General features: G+C 33.3%; 5 protein-coding genes and 1 long non-coding RNA gene across 7 annotated transcripts; 2 read left to right on the top strand and 4 right to left on the bottom strand.

Moving 5' to 3' along the window:
- Window positions 1-279: 279 nt before the first annotated feature.
- Window positions 280-2,988, bottom strand: LOC105646979 (uncharacterized). The gene is made up of 2 exons (XM_012232945.3): window positions 2,452-2,988; window positions 280-718 (listed from the first exon to the last, which is right to left on the bottom strand). Exons 1-2 carry the CDS (start codon window positions 2,743-2,745, stop codon window positions 554-556), a joined length of 459 nt encoding a protein of 152 aa, XP_012088335.1. The 5' UTR covers window positions 2,746-2,988; the 3' UTR covers window positions 280-553.
- Window positions 2,989-4,515: 1,527 nt separating this feature from the next.
- LOC110010855 (uncharacterized) lies at window positions 4,516-10,164 on the top strand. Its single transcript, XR_002285887.3, has 4 exons — window positions 4,516-4,763; window positions 8,943-9,015; window positions 9,749-9,843; window positions 9,932-10,164. It is a non-coding gene; the product is annotated as an uncharacterized LOC110010855 (long non-coding RNA).
- Window positions 5,836-7,022, bottom strand: LOC105647050 (F-box/kelch-repeat protein At1g16250). The gene has a single exon (XM_012233030.3). The coding sequence runs from the start codon at window positions 7,020-7,022 to the stop codon at window positions 5,904-5,906; it is 1,119 nt and encodes a 372-aa protein (XP_012088420.1). The 3' UTR covers window positions 5,836-5,903.
- A 998-nt stretch (window positions 10,165-11,162) lies between the features above and the next one.
- On the bottom strand, window positions 11,163-14,326 carry DFL2 (Auxin-responsive GH3 family protein). Its single transcript, XM_012232944.4, has 4 exons — window positions 13,808-14,326; window positions 13,457-13,558; window positions 12,508-13,331; window positions 11,163-11,809 (listed from the first exon to the last, which is right to left on the bottom strand). Exons 1-4 carry the CDS (start codon window positions 14,101-14,103, stop codon window positions 11,274-11,276), a joined length of 1,758 nt encoding a protein of 585 aa, XP_012088334.1. The 5' UTR covers window positions 14,104-14,326; the 3' UTR covers window positions 11,163-11,273.
- A 2,692-nt stretch (window positions 14,327-17,018) lies between these two features.
- On the bottom strand, window positions 17,019-22,013 carry LOC105646976 (Pentatricopeptide repeat (PPR-like) superfamily protein). Of its 2 annotated transcripts, XM_012232943.4 has the most exons (3): window positions 19,611-22,013; window positions 17,592-17,667; window positions 17,019-17,503 (listed from the first exon to the last, which is right to left on the bottom strand). In XM_012232943.4, exon 1 carries the CDS (start codon window positions 21,913-21,915, stop codon window positions 19,957-19,959), a length of 1,959 nt encoding a protein of 652 aa, XP_012088333.1. In that variant the 5' UTR covers window positions 21,916-22,013; the 3' UTR covers window positions 17,019-17,503; window positions 17,592-17,667; window positions 19,611-19,956. The 2 variants fall into 2 exon arrangements, with proteins under 2 accessions (XP_012088333.1, XP_089575458.1); XM_089719332.1 differs by having other exon boundaries at window positions 17,592-22,013.
- A 636-nt stretch (window positions 22,014-22,649) lies between these two features.
- LOC105646975 (Peroxisomal membrane 22 kDa (Mpv17/PMP22) family protein) lies at window positions 22,650-25,998 on the top strand. Its single transcript, XM_089719870.1, has 7 exons — window positions 22,650-23,235; window positions 23,666-23,806; window positions 23,929-24,042; window positions 24,126-24,299; window positions 24,621-24,736; window positions 25,249-25,330; window positions 25,653-25,998. The coding sequence occupies exons 1-7, from the start codon at window positions 22,804-22,806 to the stop codon at window positions 25,656-25,658; spliced, it is 1,065 nt and encodes a 354-aa protein (XP_089575996.1). The 5' UTR covers window positions 22,650-22,803; the 3' UTR covers window positions 25,659-25,998.
- Window positions 25,999-26,003: the final 5 nt, after the last annotated feature.

The raw sequence follows: 26,003 nt of genomic DNA, 5'->3' as shown, positions 1-26,003 counted from the left end.
GTGGATTGTGCACACGCCTCTCTCTTCTCTTTGTCTCCTTGTGCTTTTTCACAACAATAACGGTACTATTTTTGTCAGCAAATTTCTCTTTTAACTGTTGTTTTAGGTGCTATTTCAACTCATATATACTAATTACTCTTTGTTTGGTTCTGCAACTTGCATTCCACAAAATGCTATTTCACTTTCTGTTCAAAGCTTAAGTCAAAGTATGCAAATTCAAATGCAATACTTTTTTCTATCACATCCTCCATAAATTTCTCAAATTTCAATTCTTTGCACTTTGAAGACAATAAAAGTATGCATTTCATAACAATTGAAATTGTATTCCAATTTCCAAATCAATTTCATCAGAATCAATTACAACAGGAAATTGATGAGACGGCGAACTTCATTAATATGAATGCCTGCACTTGAGGAAAGCAAATGCCTTACTTGGGCTGAATCCAATGGTGCTGATAGTACAAATTTCTCAAGTTTTGATTGGTAAAAGAAAGAAATATTGTTCTAGAGTTAGTTTCTCTTATTATTATTGTTATTCTTTTAAATTAGTTTTTCAGCTAGAAGTGGAGGGCAAGGTAAAATTAAGGCAAGGGCAGTGTTGATGAAAGGGCTTTATGGTAGGTTCAGGAGGACAGGGTACAGGAGCTGGATGTGCAAGAAAGGTAGGAACATTATCCCCAGGCATCAACACTGATACTCCTTTTGCATACACTGTCATCTGAAGAATCAAATAGCAACATTAAAAAACCTGATTAAACAATTCAGACAAGATTAACTAAATTGAGAAGGATTATATCAAAATGACAAAAATTGACTAAGTTATTCTACTAGCTGCAATTTTTTCCCCCTCAAAACAGAGCAGTTCAGAATACAGATGCCATTCCAGAAGAAACGAAAGGGATTTCCTTTGCATACTACTCTGAAGATGCAAGTATAAGACATAAATTAGTCAAGTAGATGCAAAAATAATTCCTTAACAGGCATATATTAATACCCACTATACATTCACATTCTTCTGTCTCCAAATTTCAAGTCTCCTTGCATAAATCAAGGGATACCATAATTAACCTAGTCTTATCAACATCAAATATACAGGTTCTTGATATCATTTCACAAGCCAACAAAGTATGGTAGAAAATGAAAATCAGCCAGAGAGGAGAAGAGTTGGTAGCCATGCCTCAGCTATAGAAGATAGGGAACAATGCAAAATGGCAAGCTAATGGGGCGCACAATATATAAAGGTATCTTATATATGCACTTAAAAGGACATTTTTTTCTCACATTCAACATCATATCAGGTGATCATGTTGGCCTATAGTTAGGAACTTTTGTATCCATACCCAACAAAATTCCAGCTTGAAAAACTTGACCACTTTGTCTACACATTTTTGGTTGCATTTAATGGTATAGGACAAACCTTGAAAATTGCTAATGATAATTTTTTTAAATGGTTTAAGCACTACGATTATCATCCCAACAAGTTTAATTATAATCAATTTAGCTTATTAGAATACTAGAGAGTAGAGACAAAAGTCACATGCTTGGTGAGATATAGTGGACGCTTTTGCCTCTAGTAAGCTACTACAATATACAGACAGGAACTTTCATCAAGTAATCCGTTTCTTTTCTTACATATATGTGTCCTATTATGAACTTAATCATAAGTTAGGCAAGAGACTGTTTAATGGACCACTATTGACTTCTCATAAACAAGTAGAAAGCAGTAGAAACAAAAGGGAATTAGACTTGCACTTCTGCGGAATAAATTTATTTTAAGAAGAAATATAGAAGCTTTGCAAAGAACATGCCAAATTAACACATGAAAAAGGAATTAACATTTTCTTGAGCTAAATTAAACAACAAAAGTTTCAAATTTAAGTCAGCTGTGCATGGAAGCTTATTCTTCTTATCTTCTATATCTTCCAGTAACTGTAAAGCAGATATATTGTTTGAAATCTTAACAAATTTGTAAAAGAAACAAAGAGAGATTTTTTCCCTTTCTGTTAGACTAGTTGTTATACATTGTTTCGTGCACTCATCCACAAAAATATTGAATTTGCAAGAATGACCGGCCAAAAGTGCCAGAAATTGGCTAATATTATAAACAAAAAGAAAGCAGAAAGGAAGAGTCACAATCATGCAGGAAGATATACTCAATTACATTTGCAGGTATCCAACAAGTATCAAGACATGCACAGAGAAAGAGGAAGAACCAATAAAAGAGATACCTTTCTTCTAAACAAGAAAAAAAAATAATAATTCATTTCGCCATTAATGTCTCTCCATTTCTACACAGAAACTCAAACCAAGCAAAAAAAAGAACCGGAAAAAGAATGCAGCTAAAAGAATATATTCTTGGCTCAGTTGCGCTTTGTCAATGAAATGCTAATCACACGCACACACAAAACAGAGCATACAAACGAAACAGAGACAAGGAGAGAGAGAAAATACTTTTGGGGATGGGTAATCGAGCTTGGAATGGAAAATAACAGGTGCCTCAACATCTGTTGTAGTTCTGGTAGCAGCAGCAGAGGAGGAGGAGGAAGACAATGATCTTGGTCTGAGAAATCTTTCAAAAATGGCCATAACAAGGAACATTGAAATTAAAATAGCAGTAGCCACAAACCCAAATGAGACAGCATTAACTGAGTTATCAAAATGTCTCCAATGCTCTTCTCTTTCTAAATTCAAAGGAGCCACCATTGGTACTGCCACTGTACCCCAGCTGCTATCTTCCCTACCCATAATGTAATATATTTCTCCACAATAACTATATCTTACTATTCAGCAGAAATCTGTTTCTTTCATTCATTAAAAGGACAAACTGTCCTTCTCTTCACAATCTCACAGTTTTAGGACTTTCCTTCTTTGTTAAAAGTTGGTCATGGCTGTCCTATAACAGTCAAGAGAAGCTGGGAATACTGTAGAGAGAGAAACACAGAGAGGACTGTATGTGGAAAAGGAGGAGAGTGAATTTCTAAGGTTGAAAAGAGAGGTTTTTATTATGAAAGATTTTGATTGATTAATTGCTTAATGTAAAAATACCTTTTTTTTTCCTACATGCAAAAAGTTTTCGGTGAGGCCATGATTATAGGATAATCATATTTTTATATTTAATAATTAAGACTACATTTATTTTGTAAAATAATTTATAAAAAATATTTTCTACAATTTTCAGCTATTTGGGCGCTCAGAAAAATAAGTCAACATAACATATTTTTCTGATCGAAGAAAAATTAAGTTATTTTATTAAAAAATAACTTCTGATCTTCGAAAAAGTAAAACATTTTTCGAATATTAGCAAATCTTATAAATCTATTTTTTTAATTTATTAATCATCATAATTATTAATACCAATCACTATTTACTACGATCACCACCATCACTTACATAATTTATATATATATATATTTTTTTCATTCTTTTCATATTTAATAATAAAATTTTTATTATTATTAATATTTTTTATGGTCTTATAAGATAAATACTTTAATATTTTTAACTAATTTTTAATATTACAACTAAACAACTGAGAGTAAGTTATTTAAAAAATATTTTTAGCAAGTTATTTTATGAAAATAAATAGAGTCTAAATATATTTTATTTTTTTCCTGATATTTTACACTCCTACAAAAGTTAACAATGAGTGGAACAACAATTTAGTTTAATTTCATTAAGAGTCATCTAAAAATATAACTTCCGTTTATTTTTATGATCTAATCAATAAAATTTAATTGATTATATTTAAAATTAGTGAATTAGCTCTTTAAAATAACAGTACAAAAGGTTTATCTTGCCAATTAAATATGATATAATTGATTTCCTGTTAATGCGAAAAAAAATAAATTTTAAATTTTATCGATCATAAGTTTTTATTGATTTTTAGTCAATCATATTCTTCCCGATTATTGGACATCCAATAAATAAATAAAAATTTGTCTCATACAAACATATTTATGTTCTTTCTTAACTTTTTTTTATTAAAAAATATTATTTGAAAAATATTTAATAATAACATGATACGTAAATCTTTAAATGTTTTTAGTGTACTTAAAAATTTTGTTTTAAATTATGGCATATATATATAAATAATAGGAGGACATGGATATTTAAAACTACAAATAAATCAAAAATTTGCTCACCAATCACATCAACAAAGAGATCCACGTGTACGAACACTGATAAAGCTACGATGTGCAGTAATGGCAGCGACCGCAGAAGATAATGTATGACCCGAAGCCAAGTCTTCACGTGGATCCCGTGTCCCGGATCTCGGAGCTGTGGCTCCCACCACCACCACCACCACTATTTAATTGACACGCGGCAATACAAGAAGCTCTTGATCAGGTGCTACGCTGGACCTCCAAATGCAATGGAAATGCAAATCTCGACCGCAAAATGTCTTGGAGAGTCAACTTGACAAGCGGTTATTAGAGTCACAGGTCACCCGTGCGAGTTTGGGTTCTCTCACGTGAAAGTACTTTTTGTTTTATTTTCTTTTTCTTTTTACGACTGACCATTTCATCATCTTTCTCTTCTTTTCATGGGAAGCTCAAGTCGTGAGTCGTGGGTGTGGCTTCATCCTCAACGCCTTGGGCCCACCCTGTCATGAGATGATGGGCCCACATCGGTGGGGCCACGTATTGCCATGCCTAGCCGCTCTTGGAAACCTCCATCTCCACTTCGCCGGAACTTGAGCTTCCGATACCGGTGATGGAGGCGACGTTTCCAGAAGGAAGAAGCTGATATCATTCCTTGGCCAGGTCTTATTTCGCTTTCTCCATACATAATTATAAATTTCTTGTTTGTTTGTTTCCACCACTTTCCTTTTACTGTGCCGTGGATGGATATTCAGTGTCAAACGGTATGTAGTTAAGCTTTTACGAGACTCTTTTAATGGAACAATTTGTCTTTTTCTTTGAAATGTCGTTTCTGTCAAAAACGCTGTTAGGGACTTTACGTGTAATGATCTGTTGTTGGAAAATTTGTCGTTCCAATTAAACGACAGATGTTTTGTTGTTTCTTTTGTTCCAGTAAGAAAACGAAGACGATCATTGATTGACAAAGGAAATTTTTGTTTCTCTTAAAAGAACAGTTTCCTTGGTTTCTATAGAAACGATCTTTTATCCAAAGTTAAAGTCTTTCTTAAACTAAAGTTGGTTTTCGCTTAAAAGAGTGGTCTTTCAGTCGATATTGTCGTTTAGATGTGTTAAATTACATGTCTTTCAACTGTAGTAGTGTATATTACAATTAAAAGTTATTCTAGAAAGCAAGAAAATATCATGGAAATATAGGATTGGACTCTGCTCAGGTTGTTGGCATGCTAAAAAAACAAGACTTTGTTGATTTTTCTTGCTCTGATTAATTTGGCCTCTGTGTGTAAGCAGCAGTTGTTAGAAACAAGCTGCAGTGTTCAAATTGAGCATCCTTTATATATTCCTATTGTTGTTCACCTCTTGAATTTTTTTTCAGTAGTGTAGTCTCCAAATGAATTTCTCTTTAATTTGTTTAGGTTTAAATTATTTTGATATGGTCAGTTTATAATTGATGAGTTTGTGGTTCAAGAATTATGTATGGCCTAACTCCTTTCTTTTTGTAGTTTTAGATTTGTTGGTCCAGTGATAGGAACAGAATCATTGCTTCGCTTATCGGATTATGAATGTAAGCAAGGAATTGTACCATTGTAAATTTGTCCTATTCAATGAGCTGATTTTTCAAACATAATGAAAAAGTAGCAGATCTATTTATACAGAGGAATTTCTATTCTAAGTTTCTTTAAGTTCTGGTGTTTTTTTATTTTTGTTTCATCCTCTGGACTAGCTCCTTATGGCCCTCTGTTTTACAACAGTATCATAATGGGAGTAGTAAAATATGTAGGATAAGAGTTCCAGATATAGGTCACTCTATAAGGTCTGTATAGCTACACAGCAATGACTACAGAGTTCTTTTTCTCCTTCTTCCTCCATAGGTTCAAAGCTCCTCCACCCATATTTGTTTGCTGATGTGTCAAACACATGGACAACTGACATTGATCTTGATTTCTCACCTGGCATCCTATAACCTGCTAAGAAGTATAAATGGGTCCCAATGGGTGCCATGCTGAGGTAAAGCCGTTGGATGGGTGGCCAGTTTGCCTCTGTGGCATCTGATGTGGAAACAGGAGAGGATAGAGTTTCCAAATGTGATCCATCAACCTCATTCCAAATATTGAGTTTCCCATCATAAGCCTCAATATGACCCTTCCAAGCATTTAAGCAATCCCCGGAGCTAAATAAATTGCCATTCACAGCTACTATTTGATTAGGTGGAACGTCTAGTTGCCACATCCCCAACATAAGGTCCCACTTGTCACTCTCTGAATCATACACTTCAGCAGAACTCCGTTCCAATGTGTGCCAAGGCCCTTCTGTATTATTCGAGTCCCCTCTCTCAGCAAAACCTCCCATCACATAGATTTTCCCTTGCCATGTTACTCCTACACATTTGTGCCTCAATGAACTCATTTTAGGCAGTGTTTTCCACTCATCCAATGCTGGATCATACACCTCAGCCGATGAAATTCCACGTGGACATGTCAGCATGCACTTACCCCCAGCAACATAGATTTTATTGTCACTTACAGTACATGCAAAATCAAACCTTGGAGTTTTTAGTGAGGCACACTTATACCATTCCTTGTCGCGTATACTATAACGTAATACTGATGATCGCACTTCAAGGTCTACTTCATCTTGGACATGGCCAGGTAACTTATTACAAAGCCGACCACCAATTATATAAATCGAGTTACCAATGGAGACCATAGAGAAATCCTTTAGCGCATGATTCTCAATAAGTCCTGGAATTCTTGTAACATGGTGCCAGGCATTGATTGATGGATTGTAACACTCTATCCAGTTGGAAATGTTGGTTTTACTATTAGGTGATGCATCTCTAGAGCAAAATGATGCAAATATGCCACAATTTGAGGGAGGATTTTGTTGTGATGATTGGGAAGGTGATTGAGGGGAAAGAGAACCCATGTGTTTGTTGCTTGGCCTGTGTGTGGGTGTAGAATGTGGGAGAATTTGCTTGAGTGACGTTGAGGGAAGATATAGCAGAGTGGCATGTGTGAAAAACTAGGGAGTGTAAGTTGTTAGTATCGAATATGAAAGGAGGTGAAGGAAGTGAGGTAAGCATTCCTGGCTCTAGGAGGAGAAATCTAAGTTTCTTGTTTCAAGATAAGATATTGGATTTTTTTTTTTTTTGTATTTGGATAGAGACAAAGAAATTAGCCTTGGGAAGTACACAGAGAAAGGTGGTCAATTGAAACCACTCTTCTAGATTCATTAGTATCCAGATTTGCTTCATTTGTAACCTTCTATGTCAAAAATGTTTCTTTTCTTTGTTTGGTTGTTGTTTATTTGCTTCCCTGTCAATTTTATTTTCCATAAAGTTGGATGCTTTATGGGTTCATTTCTTGAAAGATCCAAAACGGGAAGCTGAACCCCTTGTAATTTATGGTTAGCCCATGCTTGCTTCAAGGTTGGGCCTGGGGGATTTATTGGACAAAATAAAACAGCAACATTGTGTAGCCCTAATAATAGTAGTCAAAGATATACTGCATAGAGTAATTACTGATTAACCATGTAGGAACAAGATGTTAGATTTAGATATTTTTTTTAATCAAGATTAAGACTAAATAATATCTCATGATTACTATTAAACTACTATGCAAGTGGGTCCATGTATTTTGTTTTTGTCTTGCTTATATTTCTTCCAAGTTGTAAAGTCTAGAGAGATACAAAAGCTAATGCTAATATTGGAAAGCAACTTTGAATCTGCGATGATAAACTGACTAGGATAGAAAGCAAATATTAGATGGGTAGCTGTGCCATTTAAGTCCGTCCACTTCAAAGGAAGGCGTTGAGTGTTGACATTTGAGCACCTATTGCCATGCCAGCAAACAGAAATTGCGTTTTACCTGGCAAAAGCTAAGCTCTGTTTTTTTTTTCGGATACTTCCTGCTTGTCCTCAGAGGCTGGCATGAACGAGTTTGTTGCGAGAATCAAATCCATGACCTAAGCTATGATAATCGATTTCGCAAGTGCTCTTCGTCACTGAACTATCCTATTTAACGTAATCTCTATATTGACATAAACTAACAAATAACGATGCATTTGGACTTTGATTCTTGATAAAGATTGGTTCCTAACCAGCAAATGTGTGGACTTTTTTGTTGATTATATTCAATTACACTGTGTGCCATCATCTCAGATTATAAATGGAAAAGACTATAAACTAACAAATAACGATGCATTTGGACTTTGATTCTTGATAAAGAGTGGTTACTAACCAGCAACTGTGTGGCCTTTTTTGTTGATTATATTCAATTATACTGTGTGCCATCGACTTAGATTATAAATGGAAAAGACTCACCTACACTTGTGTGGATTTACTTGTATATCAAACTAATTACAAACATGGTTTTGGTTTAGATGAGAGTATTTTTGATTATATTAGTGTTTTGTCATTTTTTTCCTATTGTATGGTTGGAAGTACACTTATTTGAATAAAAACACTATTTATAATTGGTTTTCTGTATAGATGGGTCCATGCAGGTGTGCAAGTCTTTCCCAATTATCATATACTCTATCCTTGTTAATGTTATTTCTGTAAGTCATAACCACAACCTCTACAAGTCAGGAATTTAGTCCGCATAGGATGGTTATTAGCTTATGAAGAGGAATTTGAAAAAAAAAAACAGATTATGGGAATACTTGTGAAAATATAAATATATATATATATATATATATATATATATATATATATATATATATATATATGTTATCAAAGAATAGGAGTCTGTTCGATGAACAATTATGTGTGCTAAAGTACCGTCCTTATAGTTTTATCGACTCTGTTCTGTTTGCCACTCTAACACTAAAAACGAACTTCAACAGGCACATGTGCTTTTAGAGTCCAGGCAGATTCATCAACTTCAAACATACTGTCCTGATTTGATCTTTTCAACGGGTAGGTTAAATCTGACTATGCCTCTGTCCTATTCTGTCATGCTTTTTCAACAGCCTGATAAACTTATCGAACGAGCTGATTAGAGCTTTTACCGAGCTTCGTTTCAAGCAGTTCACGAATAACTTATCTCATTTACATCACAGTCTTAATTTGATCTTTTGAACAGGTAAATCTGACAAGTCCTATGTCCTGTACTGCTGTCATGCATTTGCATCTGCCTCTACAAATACAATCATTCATTTAATTATTAACTTGCTTCTGTCTTAAATGATTTTATACCAGTACAAATAACATAATTTAGGAGTGAAATATGGGGCCATGTATCAGAAATCTGCAAAGGCATCAAATACACTGCCATTTCTTTTGTACCATGGAACTACTTTTTTTTTTAATTATATGCATGTAGTCAATTCAGTTCTTGAGTCTTCAGTTTAGGAATGCATATGCATGAATTTAACTTTTGTTTACCAAGTTTTTAGTTTGTACGAAGTTTGTGTTCTGTCCAATCTTGAAATCTTATCAATGCAACATATTGAAAAACAATAAGAAAAAAGAAAAAAGAAAGAAAAAGGAACTGATGAGTGATGATGAGCTAGTTAGCTAAAATTATTATGTAACCCATAAAACCACTATTGCAAGTTGACATGTACATGTACATGTACATGCATATGCATTAAATGGATTCCAACTCTCATCCATTTATATTTTATTATCATCTGTTGTGGTTGTGCAGGATTTTGATTGCCTTTGTTCAGTTTTTGAACGTCAACCTCACATTGCAAGATTCTTCTCAATAATATTATCTTTCCTTTCCTAATTAAAGGATGGGTATGGGTATATGTACACACACGTATACATATATATAATTTGTCATTTATTTCTAAGTCAAACTGAACCACTGGTCCTATATATGCAGAGAGGAAAACGAAAGAAGAAGAAATGGAAATGAAACACTATCCAGCTGGAGTCTGCCACATTTTAGTACATTGAACCATGGTATGGGATGTTATATGTCAAAAACTGTACCTTTAAGGTTAACTACTTACAGGTGTGCCCCTGTCAATATGCGTTTTTCGATGATCGAACTTGTAACGATTTAGTGACCGCACTTGATTGATAAATTTTAATCCCATAGTAATATTTTAATAATGGTTTGCTAGTGAAATATAATAGTATAATTATTTTTATACATTATCATTTATCATATATGTATATTTATTATTAAATTGGAGGATTTTTAAATCAATGATTGGTCAAAATTTCTACCAATTATTATATCAGTCATGATAATTAAAATACCTATAATTTCTAAACTAAGATAATTATTTAAAAATAATTTAGTAAATCTTTTTAAAATAATATACTTTAGTAAATCTTCAAACTTTCCTAATTCATTTAATTTTATATCTTTAAATTCAAGCAATTCTTTCTGAAAAATGGTTTGATTTTATTGGAGAGTGTTTCAAAAATTATTTAAAAATAATCTTGAATACACCAAAATTGATTTAATTTCTTAATTTTCTTTTTTTTATCAATAAGTCCAAAATTGATTTCCTATAAAATGGTGGAGAATTGAATCTTTAGCTGTTAGCTTTCGCTTTCTATGAAAGTGAGTTTCTATGACTTTCCGTTATGATTTTTAGGGGAAAAAAAAAAAAAAAAACGTGACTTTAATTTTATGTAAATATCAGTAATAAAAGATATTTTTTCTTAAAGGAGAAATTACAAGGTAGGACTGGATAATCTTATGCTTTTCCACAGATTTAAACAAATAAATTAAAACTGAAACAACATAAATCCTTAACATAAAAAATAAGTCCGTTATTACAAAAATTTTCCTATAATTCTAAAATATAAGTCGTTTAAGGTTTTTTACGAATCAATTAACTCTCTTAGATTATGCAAAATCAAGTGTGATTTAACCAAATTATTATTTATCTCAAAATCAATAGTTATTTTTGAAATTGAAAAAAAATGTCATTTATTTTTTTTAAAATACTCAAAACGACTTATATTTTGAAACAAAATAATAAAAAAATATCTATATTTGAGTATAGAAAAAAAAAAAAAAGGAAAAAGAAAGTCCCTTTATAAGTTATATAACATAAAATTTCAGAGTCATAAAGTTAAAAGAAAGAGGGGGAAAATGGCAAAATTTGTTTCCATCTCTTGATCTAGAATTACAAAGAAGAAATCTAGCTAGTAGCTAGGTTATAGAGTGTTATTTGAGGAGAAACCCACTTTCAATAATGAACATATTAGCCATATGCAGTGCTAAGAAACCTTTTAATGGTACAAACATTAAGAATTCTCAAGAGTACTTGGTTGCTTGTGCACCTAGGTGTCTTGAACTGGCTCAAAGCAGCTCCATTTCCTATGAAATAATCCAAGATTTTCTTGAAAGTTCCTTTCTCTACAATGCAAAGCTCAAGAGGTCCAATAGAATGAGCTTTTCTTGAAACCACATAACCATGATCAACAAAAGACTCATCCATTTCTCTGCAACACTCTCCAAGAACACCTTCTTCTACCTCTCCTTTTATTTCCCAGTAAATTATGTAATGCCCAGGTTGGTTCACCACATCAGCATGGCTTGTAAAGTCTACAAGCTCTGCTCTAGCCTTGCTCAGTAGCTGAGACCCTCTCTCCACCACTAGTTGAAGGTCTTTTTCTGTGTTCTTGTCTATGTTTACTGTTAGTATTAGCTTTCTTCTGCATATGAAGTTCAGTTTAGGGGTCCCTTTGTAGAAACCAGCAACTTCTACTACATCCCCTAGTCTATATCTATAAAGCCCTGGAAAAACAAGCCAAAAGAATGGGTTGTCATCAACTGAGATATTTTATTATAATATATATATTTGAAACAAATTGGAAAATATCATCTCCACGTGACATAGCAATAGATTTAGAGTCAAATCCTTATTCCTGGTATAAAAAAAAAAAAAGGTATGATCTGCACCTATCAGTGAGTGCATATGCACCACAAAATTAGACCTTACTACAATAAGCTTGCATCAAAATATCTATATATGTCAGTTTCATAACTAACTATTAAACAGTAACTTTCCTAAACTGGATTAGGGTATCATTGAAAAGGATTAGATTATCGACTTGCTCATCTGTAGACAGTCTCAAATCAATGCTTGGCATGGCCTAGGATTAACATAGCAACGATGAGGAATAAAGAACAAATAGATAAATTGCAGTTATTTATAGTGGATTAAATGGGAAAGGACAATATGTCCATTCCTATTAGCATATGTCCCAGATGCTCAGTTGGGTCTGTCTGTTTGACATTTTGTTTCATTTCTGATCTTTACAATATGGGTAATATTCTCTATTAGCTACTTGTATTAGTTAAAATTTGTGTAGTGAAACCTCAGAATTTATTTCTTGAAAATAATAATAATAATAATCTCAAGTTACCCTTTCCTTATGTTAACATGAAAAAGAAAAGTTGAAAAAAAGATTAACAAGAACATACAAACTTACCAGTAAAAGTAGTGAGAACAATCTCATATTCTTGTCCAACTTTGACTTTAGAGAGTGGAACAGGTTCATCTTCTATGAAGTCATCATTAGCAGAACTACAATCTTGATTCTGTCTATAAAGTGGCATGAACTCAAAATAAGAAAAAGTAGGTATAACTGCAAAAGTAACATTTTCTGGAGGCAAAGAAGGATCTATATTAACTCCAATCCAGCTCTCTGTAGATCCATAATCAGCACTCACTAATGGTAACCCACCTGCATAATGCCTTAGTTTTTTCAAATAAGGTTGCATTGACCCTGTCATTATAGAATAAACATACTTTGCTTTAGGCCAAAGTTTAGGAATCAATCCAAACCAATCGAGAATTTCTAGGTTCTTGCAGCTTTCTTCAATTCTTGAAGCTAAAAATGGATTTGGAGTTGAAACTATATCCAAAACAGCTTTTCTCATTTTAGGTACAGTGATTCTTGAACTTAAAGTGCCTTCTTTAATGTCATTACATATTTCTTTCCATAGCTCTTCAAACGCTGTGAAGGCTTGTACTATGCTGTAAGCAAAAGTGGAGGTTATGAATTCTACTTGATCAGAAAAGAAGAGGCCAAGTAGAAGATGACAATAAGTGGATTGCTTATAATCTCCACCAGAAATCACTTCTGGCGGGCTACATGTGAAGGACTTAGTTTTTTCTTGCTTGATCTTAAATTCTTCACTTGCATAATAATGGGTTGTAGCTGTTCCTACAGTTAACCCTCCTTTTGTTTTGAACTGTTTGCTTCCATATATGAATTCTAAGATCTTCCCTCCTTCTTTTATTGGATAAACCCTATATATGACATAAGCAAGAAGGAACGGGATAATTAGTTTACACCATAAGCCAAGAAATGATAAAAAATAAGAAAAAGAGAGAGAGAGAGAGAGAGAGAGAGAGAGAGAGTTCTGGTTTAAAACCTTGATCTGTAAGCAGCTGCCAAGCTAAAAATTTGAAGAGTAGTTTGGGAGCTATGGGGAGTGAAAGGAACAAACTTTTGTCTACCCTCTGTAGTTCCAGAGCTAAAGAATAACAGAAACCAGTAAAATCAATTATCAGAATAATCTTAAATCAGAAAAATCAAGAAAGAGAATGAAAAGAAGAAAAGAAAAAGTGATAATGGTATAAAGTGTAAAAAAGAAATCAAATCAAATGGTTCGTAATCTATTCAAGTTGGCTTTCTTTGACTTGTATATACTCCAATCCACATGTTATGTTATTATATATTCTAAAAAGATACAAAAGAGGGTGTGAAAAGAGAGGGTACCTACCTTAAGGAGAGAGTAGTTATAGGCTGTTTAGTAAGTAGAGGAGAAGTGTATCCATCTGCAATTCTATGAATATAAGGCTCTAAATCTGCATGGGAAGCAAGAGGCACCAAAGAAGTATATAGAGATTCCAATGCACATGCATCCAAATCTTGAATTTTGATATCTCCGAACCATCTCTTGAGATACTCCACACCCCAGTTGAGTTCAAGAATCCGGCGAAGAGTCTCCGTCTGGACAAGGCCAGCTTTCTCCGATACATTATCAAACCAGGCAATAATATCAAAGGATGGTTCCATTTTTGCTGTATCAGAACAGTTGAAGTGGGCGCCAATATATTGCTGTTTAGTGTGGCATCAGGTCTATGTATCTCTCAAAATTAATTATACATGCTTGATATGTACAAAAGGAGCCCCACATTTCATTGAACTATCCTTCTCTCGGTTGTGTTTTATATTATCTTGAGGATTTCATTTGTCCCTGTATTTTTGAAAAGCTCAATGAGACTACTCGTAATATTGCTGAAGATCCATCTTGGAACTGTACGATAGCTTCTACACCACAAGACATGACAATAATATTATCATTTTCTTTTTAATTTCTTTTCTTTTTCCAAGAGACAGAGGTTCTTGATTTAAAAAGATATGGAGAAGAATGTGCCAGGGGTCCAGGAACAAGAACCACTCTTGACAGCTTGGCATCTTTCTATTATTTTTCTTTTTTTTTTTAAATTAAAATTAAATATCTCGAAATAGTGCAATAATTAAAATTTTAAATATAAAAACTAAACGGAGAAAAAAAAATTATAATCAACTTTAATATTATAATTAATATTAATTTTTTAAACTTAAAAATACTTCAAGTGGTCCAAAAAAAATATATAAAAAAAACCTACAAAAATTCTTAAAAGAAAAAATCAAGTAATAGTAAAGAAAGATCGGCTAAATTCATAACTTACTCTTTATTCATATTTAATATTAAAAAATAATAACAATAATATGGTATTAGAAAAAAAGAAATTGAAATATTAATGATATTGTTATTTTGCTAATTATTTTATTAATGATAAAAGCAAGAAAGTCTACCCTAGATGACAATCAAGTATAGATATCTAAAATTGACACGTGTAATGAGAGTTAGGACAATTGTAAGAAAATAAAACACAATTGTAAGAAGATAAATTGTTATATATTTTTAAATAACGTGTTTATCAAAATACTATCTAAAAAAAATTATCTCTAGCATTTATATATTAAAATAATTTTATTTTTTTATTACAAACGATTAATAAATAAACTACACGCTTAAAAGTATGAGTAAACAATATATAAATAATTTAAAAAATATAAATTGAAACTTACGGATACGATAATTTTTAAAAAGTAAGATATTCGCACGCTTAGAATACAATACACTAAATAAGTAATACATTAATATTTCAAATAAATAAATAATTATTTAAAATAAATTATAAACGTAAAATTAAAAAATTTTAATTTCTTATTTTAATGGCATAAAAACAAATTTTAAAAAAATATATTTTATTTTTCATTAGTAATTAAAAAAACTATGGTTGATTAGTTTGGTATATGAAGTAATCTCATATACCAAGAGCTAGGTTGCATGGTCACGGGATACGAAATACGGAAATATACACGATACAATAATTTTTAATCAAATAGAGCATCCACATACTTAGGACACATTACACTAAATAAGTAATACATTAATATTTTAAATAAATAAGCAATCATTTATAATAAATTATAAACACAAAAATAAAAAATACTTAATTTCCTATTTCAATATAATTAGTTAAATTTTTAAAATTATTATCACTGTTGAAACATACATTAATAATGTGTATGGATTTTTTTATATATGTCATACCATACACGACTTTTGCTATTGTTAATGAAATACTTCGCATGATACTTAAAAACGCATATCGTAATTATGAATGATAATTTTATCCGATCCGGCGGGTACCTGATCAAATCTAATCTTATTTTGTTGGATTTGGATAGTGAATAAACAGATTTGGGACAGGTTCAAATAGTATTTTTTTTTTAACGCTGCTCTGAAAATCGCGTGGGTGGTAAAACTAGTGAATTATTAAAAAAGCAACTCAAACGTTTTATATATCAAAATATAATTAATGTTATTAATTATTAGAAAAGATAATACATCATTAATGATATTAATTACATCCCATTAAATTATAAAGCATATAAAATAACAAAATAAATATATAGATAAAAAAGTAATTTCCCTTAAAATGAAAAAAAATAGTAATAAGATTGTTATATTATTTATTACTCTGAAAAATTATTAATAGTATTATTAATTTCATTAATATTAAAAAAGAAACCAAACCTTTTTGTTACTTATTAAAAATAAATTGCTCACAAGTTATAAATAATAATAATAATAAAGAATACATCTTTCAATTTATTTGTAACTTGCGTGATCTCTTTTGATATTTTCACTAATGTAAAAATCGAAAAATTTCAAATTTGAATCCTTTCAAATATGAGAATTTTCATAAGTCATATAAGAACTATCCTTGTCGTGTAGTTTATCTTCGTCGGCCTGCCAACGAATAAAAAAAAATTGTTGGCAAATGGATATAATCTTGATTGGTCGTGATGATTGATGTGAATATATACTCTGATCATTCAAAAAAACAGAAAAAGAAACACAAACACAAGCTATATTAGAAGGAGAAGATTGTGCCACGACAGAATTTTCCCTTAAAAGTAGCAAAATTATTCAGATTCATTTTTGTCATGCCTCAAAACCATCCAATTTCAAATGTAATCATTTAGATCTTCAAAGGTCATTTTCTTCACACACCACCACAATCTCTTGCTACAACAGTGATTATCTATAAAGCTTTAACCCTGTTTTGCCCTTTTCTGCCTTACCATTTATTTTCCACATGTTCCAAAAGAGATTTCCATTCTTACAACAAGTCACCAGCTTCAGCCAGATCCTAAAAACACAATCTTCCACATGTTTAACATTTTCAGTTCTCAAGCCACAAATCTTTTTTTTTTTTTTTTTTTCACACAATCCTTATTTGCTAATCACAAAAATACAGGCCCTCAAAACAGCTACTATTTTCAGAAATTATTAGCTCTTATGCAATCTTGCCCTGCAGAATTGACTAACCTTGCAATTAGCATCAAAATTCAATTTTTGAGATACCTAGTTCCCAATAATCATAAGCCATCCAAATATTGCAAGTGTCTAAATATCCAATCATCTGAGAAATCAAACAACTATCCTGTCTTGAATTGATTGTGCATCATATACAGAAACTTACAATGCATAATAGATTCTCTTCATGGCGCACATAATATTCTGCTTGATTGGATGAATATAATTGAAGTGTTCCAACTTAAATGATGATTTAATGCAGCATTTCAAACATATTCCAGGATTTCTCTTCTGGTTCTCCACATAGCTCCAGGCTTTCATTTCAGCGATAAAAGTGGGTGGAAATAAATTCCAACAAGAATAACCCAATCACAGTCATTTCCTTCTTGTTGACAACAGGTCCAAAAGGTCCAGCTACAAGTTGTAAAGATAAGTTACTTGAAGAAATGAAGTATCTGCAACTTCTTTCACTATTGCAAGATGCAATTGATATACTAGGGATGATTTTAAGTTTGCGATTATTGTTTGTACATTGTCCTGCGCACAGAGTCGCCAATAAGAATCCCTTTTGTAACAATAATAATAAAAAAAAAGATATTCTGATTTCTTTCAATAGCATGCTTACCGCACATTATTGGATGTATTAACTCAGTCCGGTCATTGCTCCAAGAATTTTTATCCACTCACACCTCTTCATCGACCTAGATAGTGGCATCAGAATTAGTCATTTTCTTTGCTGAAGTTGCTATGAACCTGCCATTAACTTTCAGATTCCAGACAAGGAAATTTTATTGAGCGAAACAAAAGATATTGCCCCCACAACCTCTTGAATCACCTGTAGACCCCTGCCAATTGCCACTGAAAGAGAAAGTACTAATGCAAATTGGCATCGGGGTCGATTGGCTATGTTGACAAATAAGGACACATCACAACAGGGACTACTCAAAACAGATAACAATACTTATTGATCGGGACCACTCAAAGAATTAGCTAATTATATATTAAGGAGACCATTAAACAAATCAGATATCAAACATTTAGCAAAATAAGGATATAATTTAGAAATACAGCAAGAAGGTGATTATTGATTGGCCCGAAATCAATCATGCACAATCCGCCATTTAATTGGAGCCAACTTTGGTAGTTTAATGCCCCAGGACACTGCTATTGACTTGACGAATTGCAGTGTCTATAGATTCCTATTATCCAATCAAATGGCTTTCTACAAGCCTTTTTCTTGTAAATGGTAATGTAATTTTCAGCAAGATTGGCAAAAAGCTATGTGATAATTATCAGTAACGAGTCCATAACTGCAGATAAAAAATAGTGTTGATCATTAATACCATATCCCAGGGCACCTGAAAAAGGGAAACTAAGGGAGAATATATGAAACTGGAAAACAGATAAAAGGAAAAAGAAGGGGAGAGAGAGAGGGTGAAGGGTGGGGCAGGCCACTTGGTGTGCAAGGCTATCCTATCTCAAAACAAGAAATATCAGATAAAAGATGCAGACTTGTCAGAACCATGCCATAAATGTGAGATGCCATCTTCACCAGGACATTTCAACAAAGTTTTATGGTTGAAAAAAAATATATCTAATAGCGCGCCATATAGGCATGCTAATCTGTTGCTCATTTTATCAAGTTCCAAAGATGATTTAATAATGCTGGAATGCCTCCAAAATAAACAAATGTCACTGCCTGCTTCACCAGAGAATAATGTGTAAGCAATATTAATGCACATCAATCTGAGGATTAAAATCCTTAGATATTTCATTTGCATATAGCATTTAGTTGCAAAATATTGTTGATAAATCATCAGAAAAAGTGCTTAATCTTCTTTCTAGGTTTACACAATTATACAGGTTCAAAGATTAATACAAGGCCCAAAAGTTAAGCCTAAAGCAAAGCACAACTCTAACACCAAGTCAAGACTAGCACCAACAACATGTCATCTGAGAAAAAAATGCACATAAGCTAACAGCAAGCCTAAAAAAAGCAACACTTCAAGTAGAAATACTTGAAATTTGAATACAATTTGCGACTGAAAGGAACTCATCTTCCTACACAGTTAAAAAGTGAGAATCTCTTCAATTTTTTTTAATTTGCTCATGAAGAAAACCATAATATGCAATATATGAAATAACTCTGACCAAAAGTTTAAGGTCTTTCCCATTATTCAATTGAAAGGTTAGCTCTATGCCCTATAATCTCATCCCAGCATCAGAATCTCTTGAATTTATTATTGTTTCTTTGATGCAATTCATAGAGCAGTTTCTCAAAAAGTAAGATTGCCAACATGGCTTAAGAAAATTTACTTCCAGCTTTTAAACCATGTTAAAGGAATATGAATAAAGAAACCGAATGAAGAAAGACTCGTCTTAATATGCTCTATAAAAAATTCAACATGGTGCTTAAGCCACTCATAGAGATTTGTGTTAATTTTGTCCTCCAGATTAAAGTGTAGAGATATCAGATAATGTATCACATACACATTCAGTTTTCTTTTATGTGGGAGTGAAAGTGACAGTGCTGCAGCTGAAGTACACAGGACATGTAGTGCCCCGTGAAAATACCACCCTACAACTCTACCACAGTGTACATAAAATATGCAGTAAATTGAGTAAGTGGTAGATTTTTCATCACCTGATGCTGCATAACTATCCATTTCACAATATAGTAACCAATCCAATGGTTATGCTGACATCATTACTTGTTCCAGAGGAGCATTAAGGTGTGAACCGCTTTTGTGAAACTGAAACATGAGACTTAAATACATGAATGGGGAATGCTCCTAGCAACTGAAGACAATTTATCAGACTTGTCTGCAAAAATTTTGTCCATACAATTGCTACAGCTGACACAGTTTTCTGTCCAGTTATGTCAAACTTCTTCTTGAATTCAATATGATATGACAAGAATGAGCAAGATAGTCAGCACTGTTCAAATTAATAGCCGAACGTGTTACAGAATCTAAGATCTAGATCCAGAATCAACTTTCAACCAGCATCTGAAACTTTACTCGCCTCTTAACACTACCAATTCTATCATACCCAATGCCTATCTTGCTATGCATCAACTTCAAGGCCAAGTCTGCATTGCCTGCTTTCCTCAAGGCATTGATTAGAACTGTGCGAATTCTTCCTGGTATTTCTCTGCCCCTATCAACAATCCCATCAGCCAATTTGCAAGCCTCCTTGACACGGCCGGCTTTACAAAGCACATTAAGCATATCTTCAAAAGCTGTTTCGGGAATAACACCCATTGGTGCCAGCTCATCCAAAATCTTGCAAGCTCTGGCCACCTTGCCAGATAGACAGAGCCCAGTTGATAAAGCCCTGAAAGCAGCTGCAGTTGGCGTGATACCCTTATCAATCATTACATCCCACAGCTTCAATGCCTCTTCATTTCTGTGTTGTCTGAACAATCCATTTATGACTATTGTGTATGTATAAATTGTCTGATTGCAGCCTTCAACCTCCATTCTATTAAAGATTGCTAATGCCTCATCAATCTTGCCATACTTTGCAAGGGCATCAATAAGAGCATTGTAACAATACGAATCTGGTGGGCATTGATTCTTGACCATCTCTTCAAAAAGTTTCTCAGCTTCATCTACTCTCCCCAACTTTCCTAAACCATCAATGAGACTAGAATAAAACATGGCATTGACCGCCACTCCATTGCTTCTGCAAAACTCCATACATTCCATAGCCTCATTCACTCTCCCATTCTTACTCAAACCATTAACAATGACCCCATAAGTAACTTCATCCGGTTCAAGCCCTTCTTTCTTCATCCTCTCAAAAAGTAACATGGCTTCTCCCATATTACCACATTTTGCATTTGAGTCGATTAAAGCTGTATATATTGCCACATTTGCTTTGCATCCCTTCCCAATCATATTCTCAAAAACAGTATATCCTTCCATGCGTTTCCCTTCTTTACAAAGCCCCCCAATCACCAAATTATACACATGTGGTGGAATTTCCATACCTTTCTCATTTATTTCGTGATAAAGACTTAAACAAGAATCAAAATCTCCCTCTGCATAACAAGCTTGAATCAGAGTCATATAAGTAATCTTATCGGGTGCCACGCTTCTTGACTCCATAGATCTTAATTTCTCAAATGCTTTCTGGGCTTTCCCCACTTCACAATACCCTTTAATCATTGTATTATATGAAACAACATCTGGCCCAATTTTTCCACTCTCCATAACCTCAAATACCCGTTCAGCGGATTCAACAAACTTAGAATTAACCAAACCATTAAGCAGAAAGTTATACGTAAACAAACTTGGTTCAATCCCATTTTCCTTCATTCTACGCCACACCCATAATAGCTCCTCTACCATTCCCAAACTCCCAAAGCTCTTAATCAAAGAATTCGACGAATGAACAGTCATTAAAAACCCCATTTCTCTAAACTGACTAAACACAAACTTAACTCTGTCCACCTCACCATGTATAGCCAAAGCATCAATCAAAGAAACATAACATTCAAGGCTATGAGTGTACTTCTTTTGCTTACCTGCCCAAGTGAAGAACCTCAAAGCAACATCAATATTTTTCTGTAACTCAATGGACCTCAAAACAAACGAGACAAAACTGGGTGACAACTTGATCAAGAACTTGTGACAAAAAGAATCTAGGTTGGATTCCATGTTCGAAGACCCATCTAAAAGATTACTAATTTGGTGAACCCAAGGAGAGGGCTCAAGGTTTCGAGGGGTACTTGAGACTACATCAGATAGATCAAGGAAAGGGTCTATCCATTCTGGAGGCGGAAGAGAATTGTTAGACATGAAGATCCATCTGGGATTTGAGTTGAAGCTGGCAGTTGGACCCAACCTTGGAAGAGACCCACCATTGTTGCAAGGAAGGGGAGGTTTAGAAGAGTGAAGGACTGCAGAAAGAGTAGAGGGAGTTCTCAGTAAGAGTCTCCTCATCAGGGCTTTTTGGTTCCAAATGTCCAATTCAGTAATCCTTTGGTACAAGGCAGTGGAAAAGGAGGGAGCTTTAAAGTTTACCCGTCAAAGTCTCCTGCTTGTGTACCCTTTAGCTTTTACAAGGGTTATCCTTTTCCCCCCTTGACTTCTTCTTTTTATTTATCTAGCCTCATATTTTGCAATGCAATTAATAATTTATGAAAAATTATTAGTTTATATAATTATACTCCTATTAATTATATAAAAAATCTAAATTAGTGTTGAATAGATTTGTATCCAATTATTATAGATGTTCTATATACAACTTCTTTTATGTCTCATATGGTTAATTTAGAAAATTATTTTTTTTCTCAAAAAAAATTATTTTTAATTAATTTTCTAATAAACTTTTTTTTTGTTCTTCAATTTAATTTATTCAATAGTTCATATAGAAATACAATTACAAGACTAATATTGCTAAAAGAAGCTAAAAAATAAATAGATTAAATTACTTTTTAAGTATCTATCAATTAAATATTTAAATTTATTTCGAAAAATTAAATCTTTAAACTATTTAATATATCAAACATTTTTAACTAATTATTCTAAAATTTAGGATCTTTATTCAAATTTGGGATCTTTTTATTTCATTACGTGGAAGAAATTATGAAGATGGATATGTGATAATTATTTTTTTAAAAAAAGTAAAAAAACCTTGAAAACCTCTAACTCATAAAAGCCAAAAAGAAAAGAAAAATCTCATGCCGGTTTCTTGCTGTAGCTGTAAGGTGTTTAAGGAAAGGAAAATGGTACAGGAACTCTTACCTTTATCCAAATTCCCTTGTGTTGTAGTTCTTTGTGAACGTGATCCTATTGTTCTTTCATCAAAACCTTACCAATTTAATATCAATGGCTACTCTTAACTTTATCACTCCTCGCAAAATCTCTCCACTGTCCAAACCCATCGAACTATCCCATAAACCCAACACCTCTCCTCTTCTCCTCTCTACCGGACTCTTTAGAAAACCCAAACCATCAAAAAGTTCGCTCCCTTTAACAAATAACAGAAAAAGATGGGCAAGTGGGTCGCTAACAGAGGACAGGGAAGTTCCAGTAAAGGATAGTCGTCTCAAGGACCAAGAAAATCCTTCATTCTTTACAGGGTCTAATGATTTTGAGGATCTTTCATCTTCTTCTATCAAAGAGAAAGGAGAAGGCGATGGAAATGGAAATGGTGATAAAGAGAAGTTCATTAGTAGAGCAATTAACGCTAGTATTGTTTTGGGTTTTGGGACTCTTGCTGTCAGTAAGTTGCTCACTATTGATCATGATTATTGGCATGTAAGTGATGTTTTTAAATTTCTGATATTATGTTGCTTAAGTTTAGCAGATAGGTTTGAGGATTTTAGTTGTTTGTAATTTTTAGAGCTTATTTTCTCTTTTATGGTTACTTCCCTTTTGATTAATCTTATAAGTTCTAATACTATTTGTTATTAAATTTTGCTAATTTTTCCTTAAGACTTTCATAATGTTGAGGTTTTATAATCTCTTCTTGAGCTGATTATTGGTTTCCAGACAAATTATCAAGCACCACGTGAAATTTCCTTCTGTGACTATAGGGTAAACAATCAATAGTGGAAAAAAAGGACTGAAATTTAGGATTAAAACGTTTTGTTTGATATTTCAATCAGCAAGGAACAATTTGCCATTCCTAGTTGTAGAATTTATTTTTGTGCTCAGGAATTCTCTGATAAGGTTATTCAATTTTCAGGGATGGACCCTTTATGAGGTACTACGGTACGTGCCTGAACACAATTGGATTGCATATGAACAAGCTCTCAAAACAAACCCCGTTTTAGCCAAAATGGCTATTAGTGGGATTGTGTACTCTATAGGAGATTGGATTGCACAAGTAAGTTTGCTTTTTTTTTTTGTTGGGGGGGGGGGGGGGGTTGTTTCTTTTCCATCAATGGCTTAGCAAGGTTATCAATGCTTTAACCACGATTCTTTGGTTATATCTTTCTGAATATGCAGTGCTATGAAGGCAAACCGATTTTTGAGTTTGACCGCACACGCATGTTTAGATCTGGCCTTGTTGGGTTTACTCTTCATGGATCACTTTCTCATTATTACTACCAATTCTGTGAGGTGCTAATTATGGTTCACATTTTTTTTTTTTTTTTTTTGTAGTTTTTTTATGGGTGGCTGAAATAGTTTATTTGGATTTATAGGCTCTTTTTCCTTTTGAAGATTGGTGGGTGGTCCCTGCCAAAGTTGCCTTTGACCAAACAGTGTGGTCAGCAATTTGGAACAGCATCTATTTCACAGTGTTGGGTTTCCTTCGTTTCGAGTCACCGGCCAATATTTTCAGTGAACTGACAGCAACATTTTGGCCTATGTTGACTGTAAGAACTGGTTTCACATATATACACTACTTATGAATTATAGTGTTTCCCATGATGATAATTCAATTTATGGTGTTGAAGTTAGTTTTCTGAAAGAATCTGTTCATGGGTTTGCCGACATAGAATGAGACTTAAAACTTTTTTTTTTTTTGAAGTCTGTTTTTACCATGTCTGAGTAATAAAGGAGAGAGAATACACAAATGAAAAGGCCATTTGCCAATCTATGATTATACTTATCAACACAAACTAAGATTTCTTTGCTATTTATTTCTATTTCTTCCTTCAATTTATTGGTATCTGGTTGCAAACTATTTTTGGCAGGCGGGATGGAAACTTTGGCCTTTTGCTCACTTGATTACATATGGTGTTATCCCTGTTGAGCAAAGACTTCTTTGGGTGGATTGCGTGGAACTCATCTGGGTCACCATACTCTCTACGTAAGCATCTCATGTTATTAACCTCATGTACACACGTGTATCATATCCAATAAAAGAAAATAAATAAAGAAAAAAAGTAGTGATATTAAATCTCCTGTGCGAACAATTAAATCTTCAGTATGGTTAATTTCTGGGTTTGCTGTTTGTTTTAGCATACTTTACTGTCAACAATAATATTATTGTCATCTTTCTGTTTTATGCTGTTCATTTGTCTTGTCCTATGCATTTCTGGCAACCAAAGGGTAAGGTTTGAAATAAACTTCTGAAATTGAAGAACCATGACACAACGAAAACAACAACTAAGCTTTAGTCGCAAATTAGTTGGGACCGACTATATGTATCCTCGGTCTCTATTCTGCTTTGTTCATAATGAAGATCTTTTGCGACAATTTCCCACTATGTGGTTCGACCATGAACAAAAAAAAGTGCAAATGCTTGTTATATTTTCTGACTTCTCAAAAGGCTTCACTAGTTCTTATCAATCAATGTTTTCTTTATGGTTGTTTTTGTAGTTATTCAAATGAGAAATCAGAGTCTCGAATATCAGAGGCAACATCAGAATCAGATCCCAATTCTTCAACCAATCCATCTGAGGTACATTACAACTATGCTTCCCTTCCAGAACTGTTTTCTTGCAGTCACAAACACACTATTTAAAAGCCCACTTAATCTGGACATCTAGAAACCGAAACTACTGTTCCTGCTTGTTTTGGACCTACTAGTTGAATCTATATGCTATGGCCTCTGTTGTATTCACAAAAAGAAAATTGCAGAGCTTGATTTTCAGTGCATGTTCATTTCTACCAAATAATATCTCCATGCAGTTCTATGGGAATAGAGATCCAACAGAGAAAAATGATTCCTTCTGCTGAATGCATATGCATGCTTTTGCTCATATTTTGGTGTCATTTTGCAGGAGTAACTGGAAGGCCATATAACTTTATGGGAAGGAATTTGTAATTGTTGGTCTATAGATTGACTGACCATGTCCACCTCTCTGCTTCTAGAAGCCAAACATATTTCAATAGAATGGACATGAGGAAAGGCTAATAAGATCATGGAGCTGTATTTATTATTTTCTTTTACATATGTTTACAGTCTCACTGTCAAATCCACATTGAGAATCAGAGAACGGAGTGGCAAATATTGCCCCATTGTTGTATTAAGGTTATGCTAATCGATATATTGAAATGATGAAAAGGGAGAATGTATATGAAGCACTAGTTTACTAATTACTTGAAAGAAGTACAAAATTCAGTTCATCCCT

The sequence above is a fragment of the Jatropha curcas genome, chromosome 3 (genome assembly GCF_041381405.1).
Source record: "Jatropha curcas cultivar XTBG-Jc1 chromosome 3, XTBG_Jcur_1.0, whole genome shotgun sequence".
NCBI lineage: Eukaryota > Viridiplantae > Streptophyta > Magnoliopsida > Malpighiales > Euphorbiaceae > Jatropha > Jatropha curcas.
This window is presented reverse-complemented; position numbering and strand designations above follow the sequence as displayed.

What these genes read in the sequence shown, in the direction of transcription:
- LOC105646979 (XM_012232945.3), bottom strand. Translation starts at nt 2,745, where the DNA reads ATGGGTAGGGAAGATAGCAGCTGGGGTACAGTGGCAGTACCAATGGTG. An exon ending in TCGATTACCCATCCCCAAAA is followed by an intron (nt 719 to 2,451) that starts GTATTTTCTCTC and finishes TTGATTCTTCAG; the next exon opens with ATGACAGTGTATGCAAAAGG.
- LOC105646975 (XM_089719870.1), top strand. Translation starts at nt 22,804, where the DNA reads ATGGCTACTCTTAACTTTATCACTCCTCGCAAAATCTCTCCACTGTCC. An exon ending in TTGATCATGATTATTGGCAT is followed by an intron (nt 23,236 to 23,665) that starts GTAAGTGATGTT and finishes TTCAATTTTCAG; the next exon opens with GGATGGACCCTTTATGAGGT. An exon ending in ATTACTACCAATTCTGTGAG is followed by an intron (nt 24,043 to 24,125) that starts GTGCTAATTATG and finishes TTGGATTTATAG; the next exon opens with GCTCTTTTTCCTTTTGAAGA.
- LOC105647050 (XM_012233030.3), bottom strand. Translation starts at nt 7,022, where the DNA reads ATGGGTTCTCTTTCCCCTCAATCACCTTCCCAATCATCACAACAAAAT.
- LOC105646976 (XM_089719332.1), bottom strand. Translation starts at nt 21,915, where the DNA reads ATGAGGAGACTCTTACTGAGAACTCCCTCTACTCTTTCTGCAGTCCTT.
- DFL2 (XM_012232944.4), bottom strand. Translation starts at nt 14,103, where the DNA reads ATGGAACCATCCTTTGATATTATTGCCTGGTTTGATAATGTATCGGAG. An exon ending in ATAACTACTCTCTCCTTAAG is followed by an intron (nt 13,559 to 13,807) that starts GTAGGTACCCTC and finishes GTTATTCTTTAG; the next exon opens with CTCTGGAACTACAGAGGGTA. An exon ending in GCAGCTGCTTACAGATCAAG is followed by an intron (nt 13,332 to 13,456) that starts GTTTTAAACCAG and finishes TGTCATATATAG; the next exon opens with GGTTTATCCAATAAAAGAAG.